Source organism: Eurytemora carolleeae, unplaced genomic scaffold (assembly GCF_000591075.1).
Source record: "Eurytemora carolleeae unplaced genomic scaffold, Eaff_2.0 scaffold283, whole genome shotgun sequence".
In the NCBI taxonomy this organism is placed as follows: Eukaryota; Metazoa; Arthropoda; class Copepoda; order Calanoida; family Temoridae; genus Eurytemora; species Eurytemora carolleeae.
Genome location: NW_019396323.1, coordinates 144,687 through 163,986, shown reverse-complemented (window position 1 = coordinate 163,986; position 19,300 = coordinate 144,687). Strand labels below are relative to the sequence as shown.

Below are 19,300 nucleotides of genomic sequence, written 5' to 3'. Positions count from 1 at the left end.
CAAAGAAATAGAAGAAGAAGGAAAAAGTTGAGACTCTGGATTCACCGCAGTTAGGCCTTATATATGATAGGAGTAGTGATACAATACATATAGTGATAGAAAAGGGATATATATTGTATATACCCCCTCCTCCTCCCCCCCTGGTCCCTTAGAAAATTAGCGTTTCTGGCAAAAACTCTGTTCCTTTGATTTTTTCGCTCTGAATTTGTAAATTAAAAATATTAATTGTATTTAATATACATTCAAACAGTTATGAATGAAATTATTTGAAATGATTTCAACATCAAATTCCCAATATGTTTTGTGGATTTTACACATAGAAGAAACTACTTTAAAAAATGAACACACTTTAGCTTATCTTATATAATTGATAGATAGATAGATAGATATATGGATAGATGACTAATTAAATCTTCTTATCTTTATTTAAGTTTCTATAATTTACAATGCTAGATAAAATCCAGTTATACTGTGTACTGAATACGAGTTGTATATTTTGCAGATGTGAAAAGGTGAAGAACAAATTAAACAAAATGGAGCGAAATCATAAAAACAGTTTAAAGAAATCTAGACAACAAATTGTAGATGTAAGTATAAATATCATGATTTATGATTCAATTAAAATATTTTTATTTAAGATTTTAGACAAGCCTAATTTTTGTAATGACTTTATCTTGGCAACCTAATGCCGTAGACCTTTGATATTAAAACTATAAATTCTGTCAGATTAAATTGTGCAAGTTTATCAAATAAAGAAAGTAATTTATTTTTTGAGGCCCTGATTACAATTTTTAGAATACTGTACGGAATTAGACTTTGTATAATTTATATTCCAGTTTTTTTTCTATTTAAATCTTTTATTAAATTTAGTTTCTTTTTTATAAGAAAAATATCTCACAAAAACTAAATTTAACGAACACATGAATTTTAATACACACTCTGAGTTCAATTGTTTAAAAACCTGGATTATGAATTTGTCAGTTTTCGTACAATCCGAATTCTGAATCCATCTATCTACCCTTGCATTATTGATTGATAAAAATAGATACAAAATGTAATATATTTTAATTATAAGCGTTCTTTCATATATTTAATAAAACATTTTTAAACTTTAGCATTGAAAGTAGGCCAGCTCAATGTCTTTTTAAAACTGATAATATATTATTTAAACCTACTTTAATATTTCCTGGTTATAAAGGGACTGTAAGCGTAATTTCAAGTGACTCTCCATGCAAGGATAGCAATGTCCCATTCACAACGATACCTTTACTTTTTAAAAGCCTTGTCTGATAAAGAATGAACTAGTTATCACTGTTTTTAATTTTGAAAACTGATTGCTTTAAATTGTTATTTCTGTAAAAAAGTGACCTGCGCATTGCTCTGCAGGAATACATACAGTAATTATCAAAATTATCTAACCTAGTAAAACGACATTATCTTCAACATTATTAATCAGATCAAGGTTTCAAGGGTCCTGTGAATCGGACATTTCCATCTTTAGAGAGATTCTTGAATTTACGAGGACGGTCCCTTTAACCCCTGTTGTTAAGGATCTTGATGTGAATGATGTGTTTGATGTTCTACTGCAGAATGATATCTTCAGTGATGATATTGTTGAGAGGATAAAAGCTGAAACTACTAGGTATTCTGACAGTGAAATAGGGCTAATCTACATCGCTTGATCTCAATCTCAATATCTGCTGTGGATTCTTTTAAATTCTTGGATCACGGACCACGGGATATTAAAGATTCCACAACGCAAAAAATTTGACCTCTGAAAATTTTGTTAAATTCAGAAATTTTGTTCTGGGTCTAGAACTGTAAAATCTATTTTATTGATTGTAACATCATGTAGTTAAGAGATGGCATTGATTTACATAAATTATTAAATAATTAAGAGTGTGTCAAATAAAAATATTGGATGTTTTATAAAAGCTTTTCAAAGTAAAGGTTTACCTTCTCCGTAACTTTAAAATTGAAGGAGATGTTAAACATTTGAACAATTTAGTTTTTTTTTTAATTCATAAAAATCTAGACATATTTCTCAATATCCTTGCATCAGCCCTTGATTAAATTGTCAAATGAAAATATTTTTATTTTTAGGAAGGACAAAGCCCGACGTTTATTAGATATTTTACCGTCGAGAGGACCCCAGGTATACAAACAGTGGTAACCAATAAAAACTTTAATACTATTATTATTAAATAATATTTTGTAATATAAAATTGTTTTCATTTAGACATCTCTAAAAACTTTTTGAGCAAAAAAAAAGAAAAGAAAAGAGTCACAAATTACCATTTCTCTGTAGTATTTCAATTAAATAGGAAGTAAATAGACTGCAATTTTATCAAAAGCTTTAACAGTCTCTTTAGTCAATTTGTTCAGGCCTACCCTGTCTTTTTGGAAGCATTGAGAGAAAACTACCGTTGGTTAGTCGATACTTTGGAGAACGGAGACAGGTAAACATTTTTAATCATTCTCAAATAAAAATAATGGTAAAAAATCAAAATGGCAGATAAGAAGAAAATAAATCAATTAATTGCTCTTTAAAAATCAAAATGGTGGATATAAAATCAAAATTACAGATTTGAGATCAAAATGAGGGATAGGAAATCAAAATGGCGGATATCATAACAAAATGGCAGTTATAAAATCAAACTGGCAGATATAAAATAAAATGGCGGTTATAAAATCAAAATGCCCGATACAAAATCAAAATGGCGGATATAAAATCAAAAGGGTGGATCTGAAATTCACATGTTTCTAGGGATGCACGGAATAATACACAGGAGATTAACAATCAGATAACAGAGGTTCTAATGCGAGGCGGAGTTCCCCACCATCCTCATCTCATAAACAGGTCTCAGAATGATCATTTATTTAAATTTTTCCCTCAATGAGGGGGGGGGGGGCAAATTTTAAATGTTCATATGATAAACAGACAATCTTGACCAAGCATTAAATGTCGATCTTGATTATTTAAAAAAATATTACTTTTGATCAATTAATTAAATAACTTAAAAAATAGCAAAATAACGTTCACATTATTTTCTTAAGTTACAAAGTAAAAATTGTTTTGTGTCAATAATAAACTAATTTCTGATGTTATTTCTTTTAAAAAAAATAAGATTTTAACTTTACAGGATTATTTCAATTTTTTCAGGACAAAAGAGACCACAGCAGTAAAACAAGGGTTAATGGAGTTGGGTTGCGGAAGGTAAGCATTAAGGCTTTAATTGATAATAAGACTTTCATGTTTTGTAATATAACCATAGGAGCATTTAAAAAATTCAACATCTTTTTAGATTTTACTTAAAATGTGTACTGGAAGTATACTGATAAACAAAATAATCATGATCACTGAATTTTTTCTTTTTTGAAAATATTCACTAATTGATTGATTGATTGATTGATCTGAATATGTTCAGATTCCTGGTACTCCATGGTATGCCTGGAAGTGGTAAATCTGTCCTGGCAGCTGAATCTGTCCGGGATCCTGCTATAGCAGTTCAACATTTTCCTGGAGGGATTTTCTGGGTCAAGGTAAACTAAAGCTAGGAGAGTCAACCTAACAAACCAAATCCGGAGGATGTCTCATAATAATTTGGATTAATTCAGTTGAATTAACATACAGTATTTGCATACCTTGTGTTAAATTATGAGCTGTTAATGTACTTTTTTATTACTTGTCGTTGAGCCTAGTTTCCAATTTTGACACAGGAAGGACTTGAGTTATTTAATAATACATAGCTTAAATGCTGCATTTGACTTAAAAATTAAACCTTAAATTTAAGATATTGTAACCAGCATGAACTCAAGTGCTGATGAGACATAGGTTGGTTGTCACAACCACTGCTAAAACTAAAGCCAAGTTGTTGGTAAAAAGGCCTTGATCACCCACTTGTGGCGTGATTGTTTAAAACCTGGACTGAACATGAGAATGACACGGCAAGAAACATTCAGGCTTGAATAGAATTCAAAAGTTTTCTCCACACGGAGTTGAAATCTCCAGGTTAATTCTTAAAACACTCTGCCGAAGGAGAGAACTTGGTCTGGGTTATGTCAAAAAAGGATCAGCCTTCTGGAGGAGAGGATAAAGAAATTCTCCCAACTCACAATGGTGTCATGACGGACAATCTGAGTCCTGAGAGCAGTCAATCTCAGGGACGGAACTTCAGATAAGCTCCTAACAATAGGTTAAACAAAGGTCACCACAGGAAACCCAAGCCTGTGGATCTAGATGGCTTTCAAGCCCAGAATACAAGATGATCTTAGAAAACCCAAACCTGTGACGCTGAATGGAGAAGAGTACAGGAAACCCATGACTGAGCACACAGGAAACCCAGCCTATGGCTCTGGATGAAGAATATTCCAAGAAACCCAACCTGTAGATCAGAGGAAACTGTATTAGCAGTATATCTACATCAATTTATTTCTTTATTTCTTTATTTTTTTCTCTTTAATATAAATGTTAAACTACTTTGTTCTTTTATTGGTGTGAAACAGGAAGACTACTAGAATATTGATATCTCCCTTTGGGTGGTTTCTTTCATATTTAAAGCATAACAATATATATAACTTAAATATCTAATTCACCAAAATCGATGAGTTGAATATTTGCCCCTGGTAAATCCCTGCAGTCGCTAATCATTCATGATATTAATGATGATTTTCTGGAAATGGTTCAGCGCTTGCATATTCATATAGTAATAATATATAAATCTGAGTTAAATTTAATATTATTTCAGGAATTGTTAACTCAAAACTCATTCTTTAGTTTTGGCCTCAGGGAGACATTATATTTGATCGCTTAATTTTGCTAATTTTGAATCTGTTCAGATTGGTACAGTACAACCGGAACAGCTGTTGGGGCGGATAAGAGCATTGTGTACAAAGCTAGATGCCGCAATCCTTCCAAACAATATAGAAGAGGGTCAGGAGACACTTAGGTCAGACATTTGTTATTATTGTTATTAAATTTGTATCCAGCCTTAAAAAAAGTATGGCTAACAAATCTTAAGACTTCTTTTTTGAATTTTCTTTGAAAAAGGGAATTTTTCTGTTAAGTGCAAATAAGAATTATAGGGGTTTTTCTGTGTGAATAACTTTTTTGTGGGAAAACAATTGAACTATTTTGGCAGTATAAAAATTTTTTTGTAAACAATCAAACATAGAATGAACAATCCAGGTTGAATGATAAACAAAATCTAGATTGTACCCTGTTAAATACTGGATTATTTAGGAAATTATTCTTATCCTCTGAATACTCTGACAGCCTCCTGATACTGGATGATGTCTGGAAAGCTGAGGTTGTTAAAACCTTTAACCTCCCTGTTAGGATCCTCATTACCACACAGGTTTTTACAGGACAATTTTAGGCTATTCAGGAACCAGTTTATGTTATTCAGGGACTATTCAGGGAATTCAGGAACCATTTCAGTTTGTTTAGGGATAATCTTAGGTTATTTAGAAACCATTCCAGATATCTTAGGGATGGTTTTAGGCTATTCAGGAACCATTCAAGTTGTCAAGGTACAACTTTTAGGTCATTTATCGACCTTAGAAGCTTCTTATGGACTATGTTAGGTTATTTTGGAACCATTCTATGTTATTCAGGGACAACTTAGGTTATTTGAGGACAATAACAGGTTATGTAGGGACTATTTTTAGTTATTCAAGGACTATTCCATGTTGTTTAGGGACAATTTTAGGTTAATCAGGGACCATTATTAGGTCATTCAGGGACATTTCCAGGTTGTTTAGGGACAATTTTAGGTTAATCAGGGACCATTATTAGGTCATCCAGGGACAATTCCATGTTGTTTAGGGACAATTTTAGGTTAATCAGGGACCATTATTAGATCATTCAGGGACATTTCCAGATTGTTCAGGGAAAATTTTAGGTTACTTAAGATGCAGGAACAATTCCAGGCTATTTAGGGACAATTTCAGGTTATTTAGGGGTCATAAAGATTATGAAAGGGAGTGTTCGTGAAAAAATTAAAGGGGATATGAATTGAATTCAATATCAATCTCTGCTAATTTTACTTTTATCTGGTTCATATATAAGGAGAAAAGTGTTAAAGATAATTCATACCAAAGAATGTAAGACCTATACAAATTCACAGAGTTACATTATTCCACTCAGAACGTAAATAATTCAATTTAATTCAATATTAATCACTCAGATATTACAATCGATGGTAGCTACAGTGAAACCCTTAATAACGAATACATCGGAAGAATTTATCAAATGTCGTCTTGACAATTTTTCAATGAGTTTTATACTATATTACGTAAATTTCAGTATTTGCGAAAATAAATAAATAGCCCATGAATATGCGGGTACAGTTTTAAAGAGTTCCATATAATCATTTAATTAAAAAACTATATATTTGCAACATTCCATTATCAGAAAGTGAAGAATACGACATTTGATAAATTCTTTCGATGTATTCGTTATTAAGGGTTTCACTGTATATGCCACTCTCAAGCCAAATCCCTGAAATATTGAAAGCAGAGACACCTAGTGGCCAAATAATATTGACATAATTAATCATCTGACAACAAGAAGAGGAATGTTTTATGATTCTCATTGAATTGTTTTTATGAAAGAAATTTCCAATTATCTTATATATATTTATATAAAATATTCAGGATGTCTCCATTATGAACGTTGTACCTGGGCTCTTCTCAATAATTGAATTACAACCGGGGTTTACTGAACAACAATCCCTGCAGCTATTCTCAACATATCTTAAGGTATTTTGCATACAGTAGAACACATCAAATTGTGAAATAGAACGACGACTTTTAGACTCCAGTTAAACTCTGTGTCTTCACCATGATTTGTTCATGGTAGACCTTTCTCTTATTATTACGACATTGGGCCGCAATGCAACTCTTTAAAAGGAGAAAACTTGAAATTTCTTCAAAAATCAATTTTCATATTTTTTTCCAGATCCCCGTCAATTTCCTTCCTCCAGAGGCTAAAGAAATTCACAATGAGTCTAAGGTAAAATTTTCAAAACTTTCTTAATATTTTATTGAATGCTTTTTAGGGGCTCATGCATTTTTGGACCTAATTTTTTGTTCTATATTACTGCTTGATTACCTCTAATGTACCTAAACATTCACAATCTCTCCTTGCTGGTCAAAGAATTCAATAAGATTAAATATGTTTAAATTTGCTGTTTAATCTTTTAAAGGAAGTGGTTTAAAATGGTGATGTAAGATGGTTTGGCACTAATTTCATTTTTATCCAAAGTTTTTGAGCATTAAATCAAATGAGAAAGATGGAAATATCAAAAAATATCGAGAATTGTAAAATTAAAAATTAATTGTTTACTCACTACTTAAAAAATTGTAATTATTATTAACAATAATTATTATATTTGTCAATTTATTAACAGGGGTCCCCTATGGTGATTTCGATGGTTGCAAGTCTTTTATCAGAGACAGGTAGACAAGCGCAGACCCAGCGACAATCAGGCCGGTGGACTTACTACCTTCACAACCTCAGAAATCGCAGGTAAAAAGAAATGCAGGCAACTTAGAGAACATTCTTTTATAATGATTTTTTATTTCATAGTTAAGTATATTTTAAAAACATTTCTTCAAACAAAATAAGAATTGAATCTTTACTATCGTTTAACTGGATTTCTAGGTTTAGTTGTTAATCATGTATGGCAATAGGACGAAATTACAAAATCGAAGTCTAATAAAGGAAACCACCAAAAAAATGCATAATGCAAAATTGCAATACGATAAATCAAAACTTAACATCAAGAAAACGGCTCACAGTTATTTATTATCAGAAAACAAAGGAATTGAGTCTTTGCCACAAACTCAAATTTTCTAATCCCTATATCTTTAAACCCCGATTTTGTAGACCTTTGATATTACAAACTATAAATCTAGGCAGATCAAGTGGTGTAAGTTTGAAATATCAAATTTTTACACAATGAGGATTTAGGGGTTAATAAATTTATGTTTGTGGCAAAAACTCAATTCCTCTATCTTTCAATAATTGTTTAATAATTTTATTGTTTAGATATAGTAAGATTACGAAGCAAAGATCCTATGAGCATGAAAGTGTGATGGGTGCTGTAGCAATGTCAATAGATGTACTTCCCCCACAACAAAGGTACAGTACAATACAGAACAGTACAGTACATGGCAATAAGTCTAGTCTTTATATGTCCTAAACCATGTAAACTATCAACTGTTCAAATCAACATACTAGCAATACTGTATCTCTACACTGTACACTGTACAGCTGTTTTTTTATTATGTAATTTATACTATAAACTGTAAAGATATATGTACTATGTATACTATAAACTGTACACTATAGAGATAATTTATGCTATTTATGTACCATATAAGCTTAAAATTGCACACTAAAAGCTTTGTGTACCAGAAACTTGAACCACTTCTTTTATTGGCCAGTTCAAGTTGAAAAGAAGTGGTTTAACTTAGTCTGCGTAGCCAAACTACTTTTTACTACTGCATTTAATAATTTTCCAGGTCAATGTACGAGAAGCTAGCTGTATTCCTTGATGACGATCCAATTCATTCTGCTGCCCTTGAAGTTCTCTGGGGGGTTGAACGCTACGAGGTTGATTTTAAAACTTATTCTGAAGGTTTTCCTGATAAACGTGGGTGTTCTGCTAGAGTTTAGAATAGTATTTGTTTTTATTTTGATTGCATTTTGTCTAAAGTAAAATGAATTTTATATAGGTGTACATCTCAAGTCCTCACTGTTCATCTTACAGAAATGTTGCAAAATAACAAAGCAAGAATTATGCTGACTTTTAACAAACATAAATCTTTTTCTCTTTCCATCTTAATTTTGTTTTTGCAAAGGAATTGAGTCTTTGCCATAAATTCAACTTTCTAATTCTTTTTCAACTTAATTTTTTTGTTCTTTTCTAACTTCTTCTGTCCGAGCAATTTTTGAAAAAAAAAATATTTAATTTCAGGTTGAAGACACAATGAATAAATTTATCCAGAAATCCCTAGCAATGTGTGAATATGATGCTGTGCATGAATGTTTTCTATATTCTCTTCATGATCTACAATTAGATTATCTCAAGAATAGGCTTTCTAAGGTAGTATTTTCTATATTCTCTTCATGATCTACAATTAGAATATCTCAAGAATAGGCTTTCTAAGGTAGTATTTTCTATATTCTCTTCATGATCTACAATTAGATTACCTCAAGAATAGGCTTTCTAAGGTAGTATTTTCTATATTCTCTTCATGATCTACAATTAGATTATCTCAAGAATAGACTTTCTAAGGTAGTATTTTCTATATTCTCTTGATGATCTACAATTAGATTATCTCAAGAATAGACTTTCTAAGGTAGTATTTTCTATATTCTCTTCATGATCTACAATTAGATTATATATTTTCTATACTTACATTATTAGAAAGTTATAAATAAATTATTGGACCAAAAAACTGATTTCCTGCCACAAACTCTAATTTTCTATTAATTATATGTTTGTAACCTGATGGTGTAATCCTTTGACATTTCAAATTTAGAATATGTTATCTAATTATAACAAAATGCTTTCAGAAATATCACCAACACGATTATTGATAGAAATAATGGTGCAAAGCGTTCTGTAAACTTATTTTTCTTAAATTTCTGATTCAGGAGGAGGAGACGGAGATGCACAGGATGTTCGTGGACAAGTACCTGGACATGGTCCAGGGGAAGTTTGGTGATCTTCCCCATGATAATTATATTCTTACACATCTTGGATACCATCTTTATAAGGTTAATAAAATTATTATTATTATTATTATTATTATTATTATCATTATTATTATTATTATTATTATTATTATTATTATTATTATTATTATTATTATTATTATTATTATGTATATTATTATCACTAGCACTATTATTATTGAAATTATTCAGGCTGAGATGTTTGATTTGTTTAGCCAGGTTTATCTAAACCTCAGGTTAATATTTTTTATTTTCCTATTTTATTATTATTATACCTTGTTTTTTTTCTGCAATTTTAATTCTATTCTATTTCTATTTTTTTGTTTATTCTCTTCTATTTTACAATGTTATCTATCATTATATTCAGAAAAGATTATTTTTGTCCTTAAGCAGTAGTATACAGAGCAGTAGTATACAGAGCAGTAGTATACAGAGCAGTAGTATACAGAGCAGTAGTATACAGAGCAGTAGTATATAGAGCTACGAAATTTTGTGTTTGATTCCCATTGTCCGAACTCTTGATCTCGATATCCACTTAAGGCACTTTTAACTTGAGCTTAAATGCTTGACCTCTTCATTTTAATTATTCATCCGGAGCTGAAAACGTTAGAATGGTTGATTTCGAGATTTATGCTTGATGCTCTCTTTTTGCTACTAACTTAGTTTTTAGATTTCTAAAGATTAGAAGTGCTATTTTTAACTTTTGAAAACCCGGTTTTTTCAAAAGTTTCCCGCATTTTTGGTGTCAAATCAATTGGACAATTGATCGATTGAACGAACGTAAGTTTTGGATTAATGTGTGTTAAGACTAACGTTTAAAAGAACTACTGTTCTCAAATGTGATAAAATATGTTTTTAATAGCTTCATATCAACATGATTAAATCAATATTTATTTAAATGCTCTAAAAGCTGGCTTGTGAACAGCTGACTTTTGTTCAATCGGATATTAGTCCAATAATCAAACGTATCTTTATAACAACTAGTAGTAAATGTAATATCCAATTGAGCGGATTAAAAAGAAAATTAGAAGTTTCCACAGTGGATATTCAGATTAAACGATCGGAGCTGAAAATTTTAAACTGGTGGACTGGATGTCGAGATCAATGCTTGATCTGCTTTTTTTCTTAATCTCCAGATTAAATAATGCCTTTTCTCCCCTTGTTATTAATCTCCAGATTAATTAACCGATCGGAATTAAGGATATCCCATTCTAAAGTTTTCAGCTCAGGATTAATGGTGTCCAATTCTAAAGTTTTCAGCTCCGAGCTGAAAACTTTAGAATGGTGGATATCGAGATCCATAATTATCCTCTCTTTTTCTTAATATTGAGACTAACCTAATCATGTCAACCAATCAGAGTCGTATATAAGAAGCCGATAAATTTGAAATTTTGCGCACCATTTAAAATTGATATACAGAAACGAGAAACCGGTTTTTGATTTTTTTTCTACTATATCCAAGAAAGAACGGTTTACAAAGAAAATCAAAACTGTGTTCATTGGATACTCAGATTAAGTAATTGGGTTTAAGGATATCTCATTCTAAAGTTTTCAGCTCATGCAGGATACAATTACCACTGGAATTAATAAAGATTATATTAATCAGTAGAAAAAAAAGATTCAAGAGTTGACAATGTAAAACTTTCATTAAAAACTCTATTTCCTTAATATGTTGAGAATACTCTATTTCCTAGATATGTTGAGAATACTCTATTTCATAAATAAGTTGAGAATACCCTATTTCATAAATAAGTTGAGAATACTCTATTTCCTAGATATGTTGAGAATACTCTATTTTCTAGATATGTTGAGAATACTCTATTTCCAAAATATGTTGAGAATACTCTATTTCCTAGATATAATGAGAATACTCTATTGAGAATACTCTATTTCCTAGATATGTTGAGAATACTCTATTTTCTAGATATGTTGAAAATACTCTATTTCCTAAATATGTTGAGAATACTCTATTCCCTAGATATGTTGAGAATACTCTATTTCCTAAATATGTTGAGAATACTCTATTTTCTAGATATGTTGAGAATACTCTATTTTCTAGATATGTTGAGTATACTCTATTTCCTAAATATGTTGAGAATACTCTATTTTCTAGATATGTTGAGAATACTCTATTTCCTAAATATGTTGAGAATACTCTATTTCTAGATATGTTGAGAATACTCTATTTCATAAATAAGTTGAGAATCCTCTATTTCCTAGATATGTTGAGAATACTCTATTTCCTAAATATGTTGAGAATACTCTATTTTCTAAATATGTTGAGAATACTCTATTTCCTAGATATGTTGAGAATACTCTATTTCCTAGATATGTCGAGAAGGTTTTAAAGAATTGTGGAACTGCGTCAATTCTCTACGATTACAGGTTAGATTCTGGTTAAAATTAGATTTCAACATTTTTACATTTTAATTCCTGAATATTCTTTATTCAACCAAAAATACTAAATTTTGACAAAAAATACATTTCGCTTGGTATAAAAATGAATTTGTAATTATTACGCGAAATTTTAGAATATTAAAATTAGATATAGAGAAAAAGAGCAGTACTGGTACGACATTGTGACTTTGTAGCCCTCCTAGTTTTGATTGTAAGAATGAATTTGTCATAAAAGAAAGATCTCAAAATATAGATTTTTTCTGGAAATGAGATTGAATATATTTCAGGAAATACCATGACCAGATCTCTTGTGAGAGTAGCGGAGGACAGTTTGAGGAGGATCTTCTTGATTTCGAGGATTTTTGCAGGTTCATCCTTTTCACGTTTTAATTAACAATACTATTACGTAAACATACCTTCAGCAGAGCTTGGAACTTTTAAATGGTGGATATCGGGATTAATGCTATATCCACTCTTTTTCTTAATTTCGAGAATTAATCTCCAGATTAATTAACCGATCGGGATTAAGGATATCCCATTATAAAGTTTTCAGACCAGGAGGGTTTAAATATGACTGAGAGTTGTTTTAAGAAAGCCCCCCCCCCCCATGTTCATTAAGATTTTATTTCTATTTAAAAATGACCTGAGCTGAGAACTTTTGAACTACTTAATCCGAATATCCAATGTAGAAACTTTTAATTTTAGTCCTTAACCCACTCTTTTTCTCTCTCTTTGGGTGTCCGTACATTGTTTTCTCCAATGAGAGTGCATGAATATAGTTCGTAGATTGTATTGACCAATGACAGCCCTGAAACGAATTCTATCCAATTAGAGACCTCCGTAATTTCTACCAAATAAAGAATTTGTTGTCGGCCATTTGTAAATTAATCGATGAAGAAAAATATGTAATATTACGTTTGACATTCTTTTTGAACTAATTTTAACTAATATGTGAGAAATTTAGTGAAGGCCCTTCCAGTCAAGAAAATGAACAAATCTGGCGTTCCTAGAATCAAATTTATTAATCTCGAGATTATTTTGGTCTCAAGATTAGCAAAAAGAGAGGTTTAAGTATTAATCCTGATATCCTCCATTCTAAAGTTCCCAGCTCTGCTTACCAGATACACAACGAACAATTCGAACATTTTCAGAAGCAAAATTCAGTAGGATAATGATATCGCTGTTTTTACCGCGGACATATTTTAATAATGATTTCTCTGTAAAAGTGACTTACAAATATATGTTGCATAAGTACAAAAGAACATTAGTTCGACAGAATTTATTACGAAATAAGATCGACGATATGTTCATCAAAGTTGCTCCGAGTTTAAAGGGCATCGTTTTTAATGAAAGGGATATGAAAATCTGAGATATGTCAACTTGCATATGTATTGATACCAGTTTTAAAAAATTATTATTATTATCTACATGATAAAACATGACATTCGTATATATATATATGACCTATTGGGCTGACATTTTTTGTGGACACTCAACCTAATTAAACAATTTGATTTTTTTGTTTTGAAAACTTTTTTCAATTTTTTTTTTTACCGCGGGCATTTCAGCTAGTTGTTACTATTATTATTATTATTATTATTATTATTATTATTATTATCATTATTATTATTATTATTATTATTATTATTATTATTATTATTATTATTATTATTATTATTATTCAAATTATTATGTACAGGACTGCTGGAGTTATAGTGAGTACAGGACCATGTACTGATATTGTACAACTTGGCTTGAGTGAGAGTACAGCGTCAGCAGTATACACGGCAGCTAAGTATGCATATTTTAAATCTTACTTTTTCATACAGTTTTTAAAAATAAAAAATGTATATGATTTCTTAATTTTTTTGGGATTTGTTATACTTTTAAAACTGTTAATCAATTTTGAAATTACAAAGATTATGTTATGGTGACATCAGGATACAAATTATTAGTGAATTGGTGGTGTTTAAATATTTGTTCTCTATTTATTTTGAATGGTCCTCTTAGTTTTGGAGTATTACTCATGGAGATCACCATATGCATATAATGCAGTTAGATAACGTAATATGTCTGCTTAACGAATAAGACATTTGTTCTATGTTAAAACATCCCCCATCACATTAATTAGGATTAGCGCTGCGACTAGGAAACACTAGGGAGCTGAGCCCTTTGGCAAGAAGAAAACAATGGTAGTTTTTCACATGGAAGGAAACTCATAGTGCTTTATGCAATATTGAAATTAATTGAAAATAGCTTTGCAAAAATTCGTAGCGCCGTGTTAAATCCTTGTTTGGTTTAATATAATAGCCTTTCTCTCTTTATTTCTTTGCCTAGGATATAGAGCAAATATATAGCGAATACAGAGCATCTACATCTAGAATACATTTTGGATACTAGCGGATACAGAGTATCTACATCTAGAATACGTTTAGGATACTAGCGGATACCAAGTATCTATATCTAGAATATATTTAGTATACTAGTGGATACAGAGCATCTATATCTAGAATATATCTAGGATACTAGTAGATACATCATTGTTAACACAAATTCGAAATATAAGGAAGACGATTTTACCGACTCAAATGCCGATGACTATTTTCAAGACGTGTGTATCCATTTCCGCCATGAAACGCCCACATGTCACCCTCGCTCCTTCTTTCCCCCCTTACCCCTCTACACATCCCAGCCCTCAGTCAGGTTAGGAGAGTTGAGCTACTAACAGCTCCGACACAGGGAGCTGTATCATGATGATGATACAGATACTCAGCCAACAGCAGGCGTGCTTATACCCGAGAGTTCCCAGTTCATCATGCATTCCAGAGACAACATAATCGCTCCTAGCCAGCATGACAAGCCGCGATCTCTTCCTACTGATTTTGATAAGCCCTGTTGTCCCAGTTCCTGTTGATCTGCTCCACCAACATGAAGCTCTACAACACTCCCATGAATTGCCATCAAATATTCATCATTAATTCCTTTGTTAATTTCTAAATCAACCAATTTTAACTCCGTCTTATATGCAAATATTTTAAAACTTTCGTTTTTTTAAATAAATGTTAGAAATATGCATTTATAGATCTCTTTATTTTACTATAGTGACTTTTAAAATCAACAATTATACAAAGCATCTATATCTAGAATACATCTAGGAAACTAGTGGATACAGAGCATCTATATCTAGAATACATCTAGGATACTAGTGGATACAGAGCATCTATATCTAGAATACATATAGGATACCAGCGGATATATAGCGAATAGAGATCATCTATATCTAGAATACTTCTAGGATATATTGCGAATAAAGAGCATCTATAATCTAGAATGCATCTAGAACACTAGCGGATACAGAGTATCTATATCTAGAATATATCTAGGATACTAGCGGATACAGAGTATCTATATCTAGAATATATTTAGGATACTAGCGGATACAGAGTATATCTTTATCTAGAATATATCTAGGATACTAGCGGATACAGAGTATATCTATATCTAGAATATATCTAGGATACTAGTGGATACAGAGTATATCTATATCTAGAATATATCTAGGTTACTAGCGGATACAGAGTACATATATATCTAGAATATATCTAGGATACTAGTGGATACAGAGTATCTATATCTAGAATATATCTAGGATAGTAGCGGATACAGAGTATATCTATATCTAGAATATATCTAGGATACTAGTGGATACAGAGTATATCTATTATCTATATCTAGAATATATCTAGGATACTAGCGGATACAGAGTATATCTATATCTAGAATATATCTAGGATACTAGCGGATACAGAGCATCTATATCTAGAATATATCTAGGATACTAGCGGATACAGAGTATCTATATCTAGAATATATCTAGGATACTAGCGGATACAGAGTATATCTATATCTAGAATATATCTAGGATACTAGCGGATACAGAGCATGAATACCTGTACCTAGAATGGAAGAATAGATCGAGTTTGCATTCACAAAATATTGCAACAATTCTTCATCCAGGAAAGCCTTCGGATATCAAGTAAGTTTACCTTTCTAATTTAACCGAAAAAAAAACTTATTATTTTCATCCAAAAGCGGTGAAACTGGGACTTTTCAAATGCGACTCTCTGGGGACAAAGGAATTGAGTCTTTTCCACAAGCTCAAATTTTTAAACCTCTATATCTTTTCAACCTATTAGCGTAATCCTTTAATATTTCAAACTTAGACTATTTGATCTAACAGAATGCATAGTTTAAAATATCAAAGGTCTACGACATTTGGTTGAAAAGATATAAGAATTAGAAAATAAGATTTTGTTGCAAACTTTTATGTATTCTCAGAATGCTTAAAGGAATTGGGTCTTTGCCACAAACTCTAATTTTCTAATTCCTGTATTTATTATTCAAACCAACAAGTTAGACTTCAGATATTTCTTATGACTTCTGTTTTATCATTTAAGTTTGAAAATCAAAGGTTTAAAGATTAGATCGATTAGAAAATAGGAAATTGTGACAAAAACTCGATTCCTTTGGAGCAACTGTTATTTAACTAAATCATTTTTTAAGAGGGAGGGGGGGGGGTTAAAATAAATAGGTTAGTAATAAATCTCAAAAACTTCCTAATCTCGGAAACATTTTTATGGAAATGGACGAAAATAATTAAAAATTATTATTTGTTCAAAGATTTTTTCCGGACGCAAGAGTTGTAACCTCGACAGAGGAAGGAGTAATTAAGGTAATGATTTTGTTTAGTTTGAGAGTGGAAATATGAATTTTTCTTATTTTTTATTTTGCCTGCTTTAAGGAAAATATAACATAAAAAAATAATGATTATATCTGAGCTGAGCTGAGAACCTTTGTGTCGGATAGTCACAATCATGATTAACTGATTTCGATATTTAATGCGGGCACTTTTAATTTGAGGGAAATTGAATAAAGATTAAATTAATCTGCAGCTTAATAGAAGATCGGGATTAAGCATTGGTCTCCATATCCACAATACAAATGTTCCCAGCTTTGAGCTCGCGTACCTTCCAACCAACTCCTTTCATTTCTCATATAATAAAATGCCGTGCTTAAATTTATTTTCTTATCTCCTGAACTGATATTGGCCAATTCATCAAAACAACCTTAACTGGATAGAATTAGCCCAGAGCGCCCTAGACTACATCTCGTAAACTTTTATATATCTTCAGCTGTTATTGAATACAAATATGTTTGTGTTTTCCTAGGTTTGGGATCTAACTACTGGAGATGTAACTCAACGTCTCCATGGGCACTATTCACCAATTTCATGTGTTAGGTAATTACCCCCCTACCCCCCCCCCATGCAGATTCTTCATTAAAGAGAAGTTTTATTGACCTATCCCTGCATCTAGTGTTGAACCCTCAAGACTCTGTAGACTGTTTCTAGTATAGAACCCGGAGAAGGTTACCTGATCCATCTCTGTATCTAGTATAGAACCCTGATAAGGTTTATATATACCAATCTGTGTATCTAGTTCAGAACTTGGAGAAGTTTTATTAACTCTATCTCTGTATTAAGTATAGAACCTCGAAAAGTTTTATAAACTCTATCTCCGTAGACTGTATCTAGTTTAGAACCAAGGTTAACTGATCCATTTCAGTATCTAGTATAGAACCCTGATAAGGTTTATAGATACCCATCTATGTATCTAGTGCAGAACCTGGAGAGGTTTTATTAACTCTATCTCTGTATCTAGGATGGAACCTGGAGAAGGTTTATTAATCCATCTCTGTATCTAGAGTTGAACCTGGATAAGGTTTTTTAATCAATCTCTGTATCTAGTGTTAAACCTGGAGAATGTTTATTAATATATCTCTGTATCTAGTGTTGAGCCTGGAGAAGGTTCAGGAACCCATGAGATAAACCTATGTACTGGAGGAGAGGATGGATGTATAAAGACATGGAGATCTAGTCCTCTAGCTCCGGATGATAATGTAGACAATGCTGCACTATCTGTCAGTAAGATACATTCTTATTTTGTAAAAGTTTCATATTTATTTTATGAGATATTAACATATCAATGCTTGCTGGGAAACTAAACTCTCTCTATTAAATAAAACTCACTCAACCTAGAATTTTTAATTCAAACTTGGACATTCCCGAGGTTCAACCGAGTTCCCTAATCAAAATTGATCGAGGGGTTTATGAATTATGATCGGACATACATACAGACAATGAGAGATCTCTACTTTATAAAAACAGGACTGATCCCAAAAGGATGCTACTTAAATGACGACCTTAAATTTTTTTAAAGATCTAAAGATTTAATTTAGTCTTTGAATGATATGCTACATAATTTAAACACGAGACACGTGGCTGAACCGGTTCTAGACCTGGTTCAAATTCATTAAATCTGGTCACATCTCCTATTTTCTATTCTACATTACAGTTACATCTAATCAATCCTATAATGTTAATATCAATCTCATTAAGATTAAATTTTAAAAATGGATTTTTCTTCAAAAATCAACTTTCAGGGGCAATTTTTATAATAATTCTCACCAAATAAAATTAACTTTGATAGTCTCTATGACTCATTTCTTGTGATCGCTGCTTTTAAAAAATGTTTATTTCAGGGCGTAAAAGTGTGAGAAAGCATTCTCCTAAGCTGTCAGGACTAGAAGTATTAAATGAAATATTCACAAGCAAAAACCAGGTTAAGCAGCAAACCTCATTTGTTTCGAGAAAGATTCTGATTACTTGACATAAACTCTAATTTTCTTATCCCAACATCTTTACAACCTGATGGTGTACACCTTTGTAACTTGAGTTAAACAATTCGTCTTAAGATTTTACAGCTTTATGAGTCTCACTGTACAATCTGTTTCAAATATTAGAATCTGTCTATATACAGTACACTCAGATTCTAGGTGTTCATGAATCTGTCTATATACAGTACACTCAGATTCTAGGTGTCCATGAATCTGTCTATATACAGTACACTCAGATTCTAGGTGTCCATGAATCTGTGTCTACTATAAAAATTTGTCTAGATACAGAATCTTCTGATTCTTATTTATATGTTCTAGGTCGATGAATCTGTGTCTACTATAAAAAATTTGTCTAGATACAGAATCTTCTGATTCTTATTTATATGTTCTAGGTCGATGAATCTGTGTCTACTATAAAAA

The 19,300-nt window shown here is 31.4% G+C and overlaps 1 protein-coding gene across 1 annotated transcript; it reads left to right on the top strand.

Moving 5' to 3' along the window:
- The first annotated feature begins 473 nt into the window (after positions 1 to 473).
- LOC111700931 (apoptotic protease-activating factor 1) lies at positions 474 to 19,252 on the top strand. The gene is made up of 26 exons (XM_023472014.1): positions 474 to 587; positions 1,551 to 1,642; positions 2,104 to 2,155; positions 2,386 to 2,459; positions 2,768 to 2,860; positions 3,164 to 3,217; positions 3,429 to 3,543; positions 4,840 to 4,949; positions 5,243 to 5,357; positions 6,658 to 6,762; positions 6,962 to 7,015; positions 7,413 to 7,531; positions 8,054 to 8,146; positions 8,530 to 8,620; positions 8,985 to 9,113; positions 9,668 to 9,790; positions 9,941 to 9,984; positions 12,077 to 12,133; positions 12,433 to 12,513; positions 13,845 to 13,940; positions 16,068 to 16,181; positions 16,826 to 16,877; positions 17,374 to 17,444; positions 17,995 to 18,128; positions 18,746 to 18,825; positions 19,199 to 19,252. The coding sequence occupies exons 1-26, from the start codon at positions 534 to 536 to the stop codon at positions 19,250 to 19,252; spliced, it is 2,256 nt and encodes a 751-aa protein (XP_023327782.1). The 5' UTR covers positions 474 to 533.
- The last annotated feature ends 48 nt before the right edge of the window (positions 19,253 to 19,300 follow it).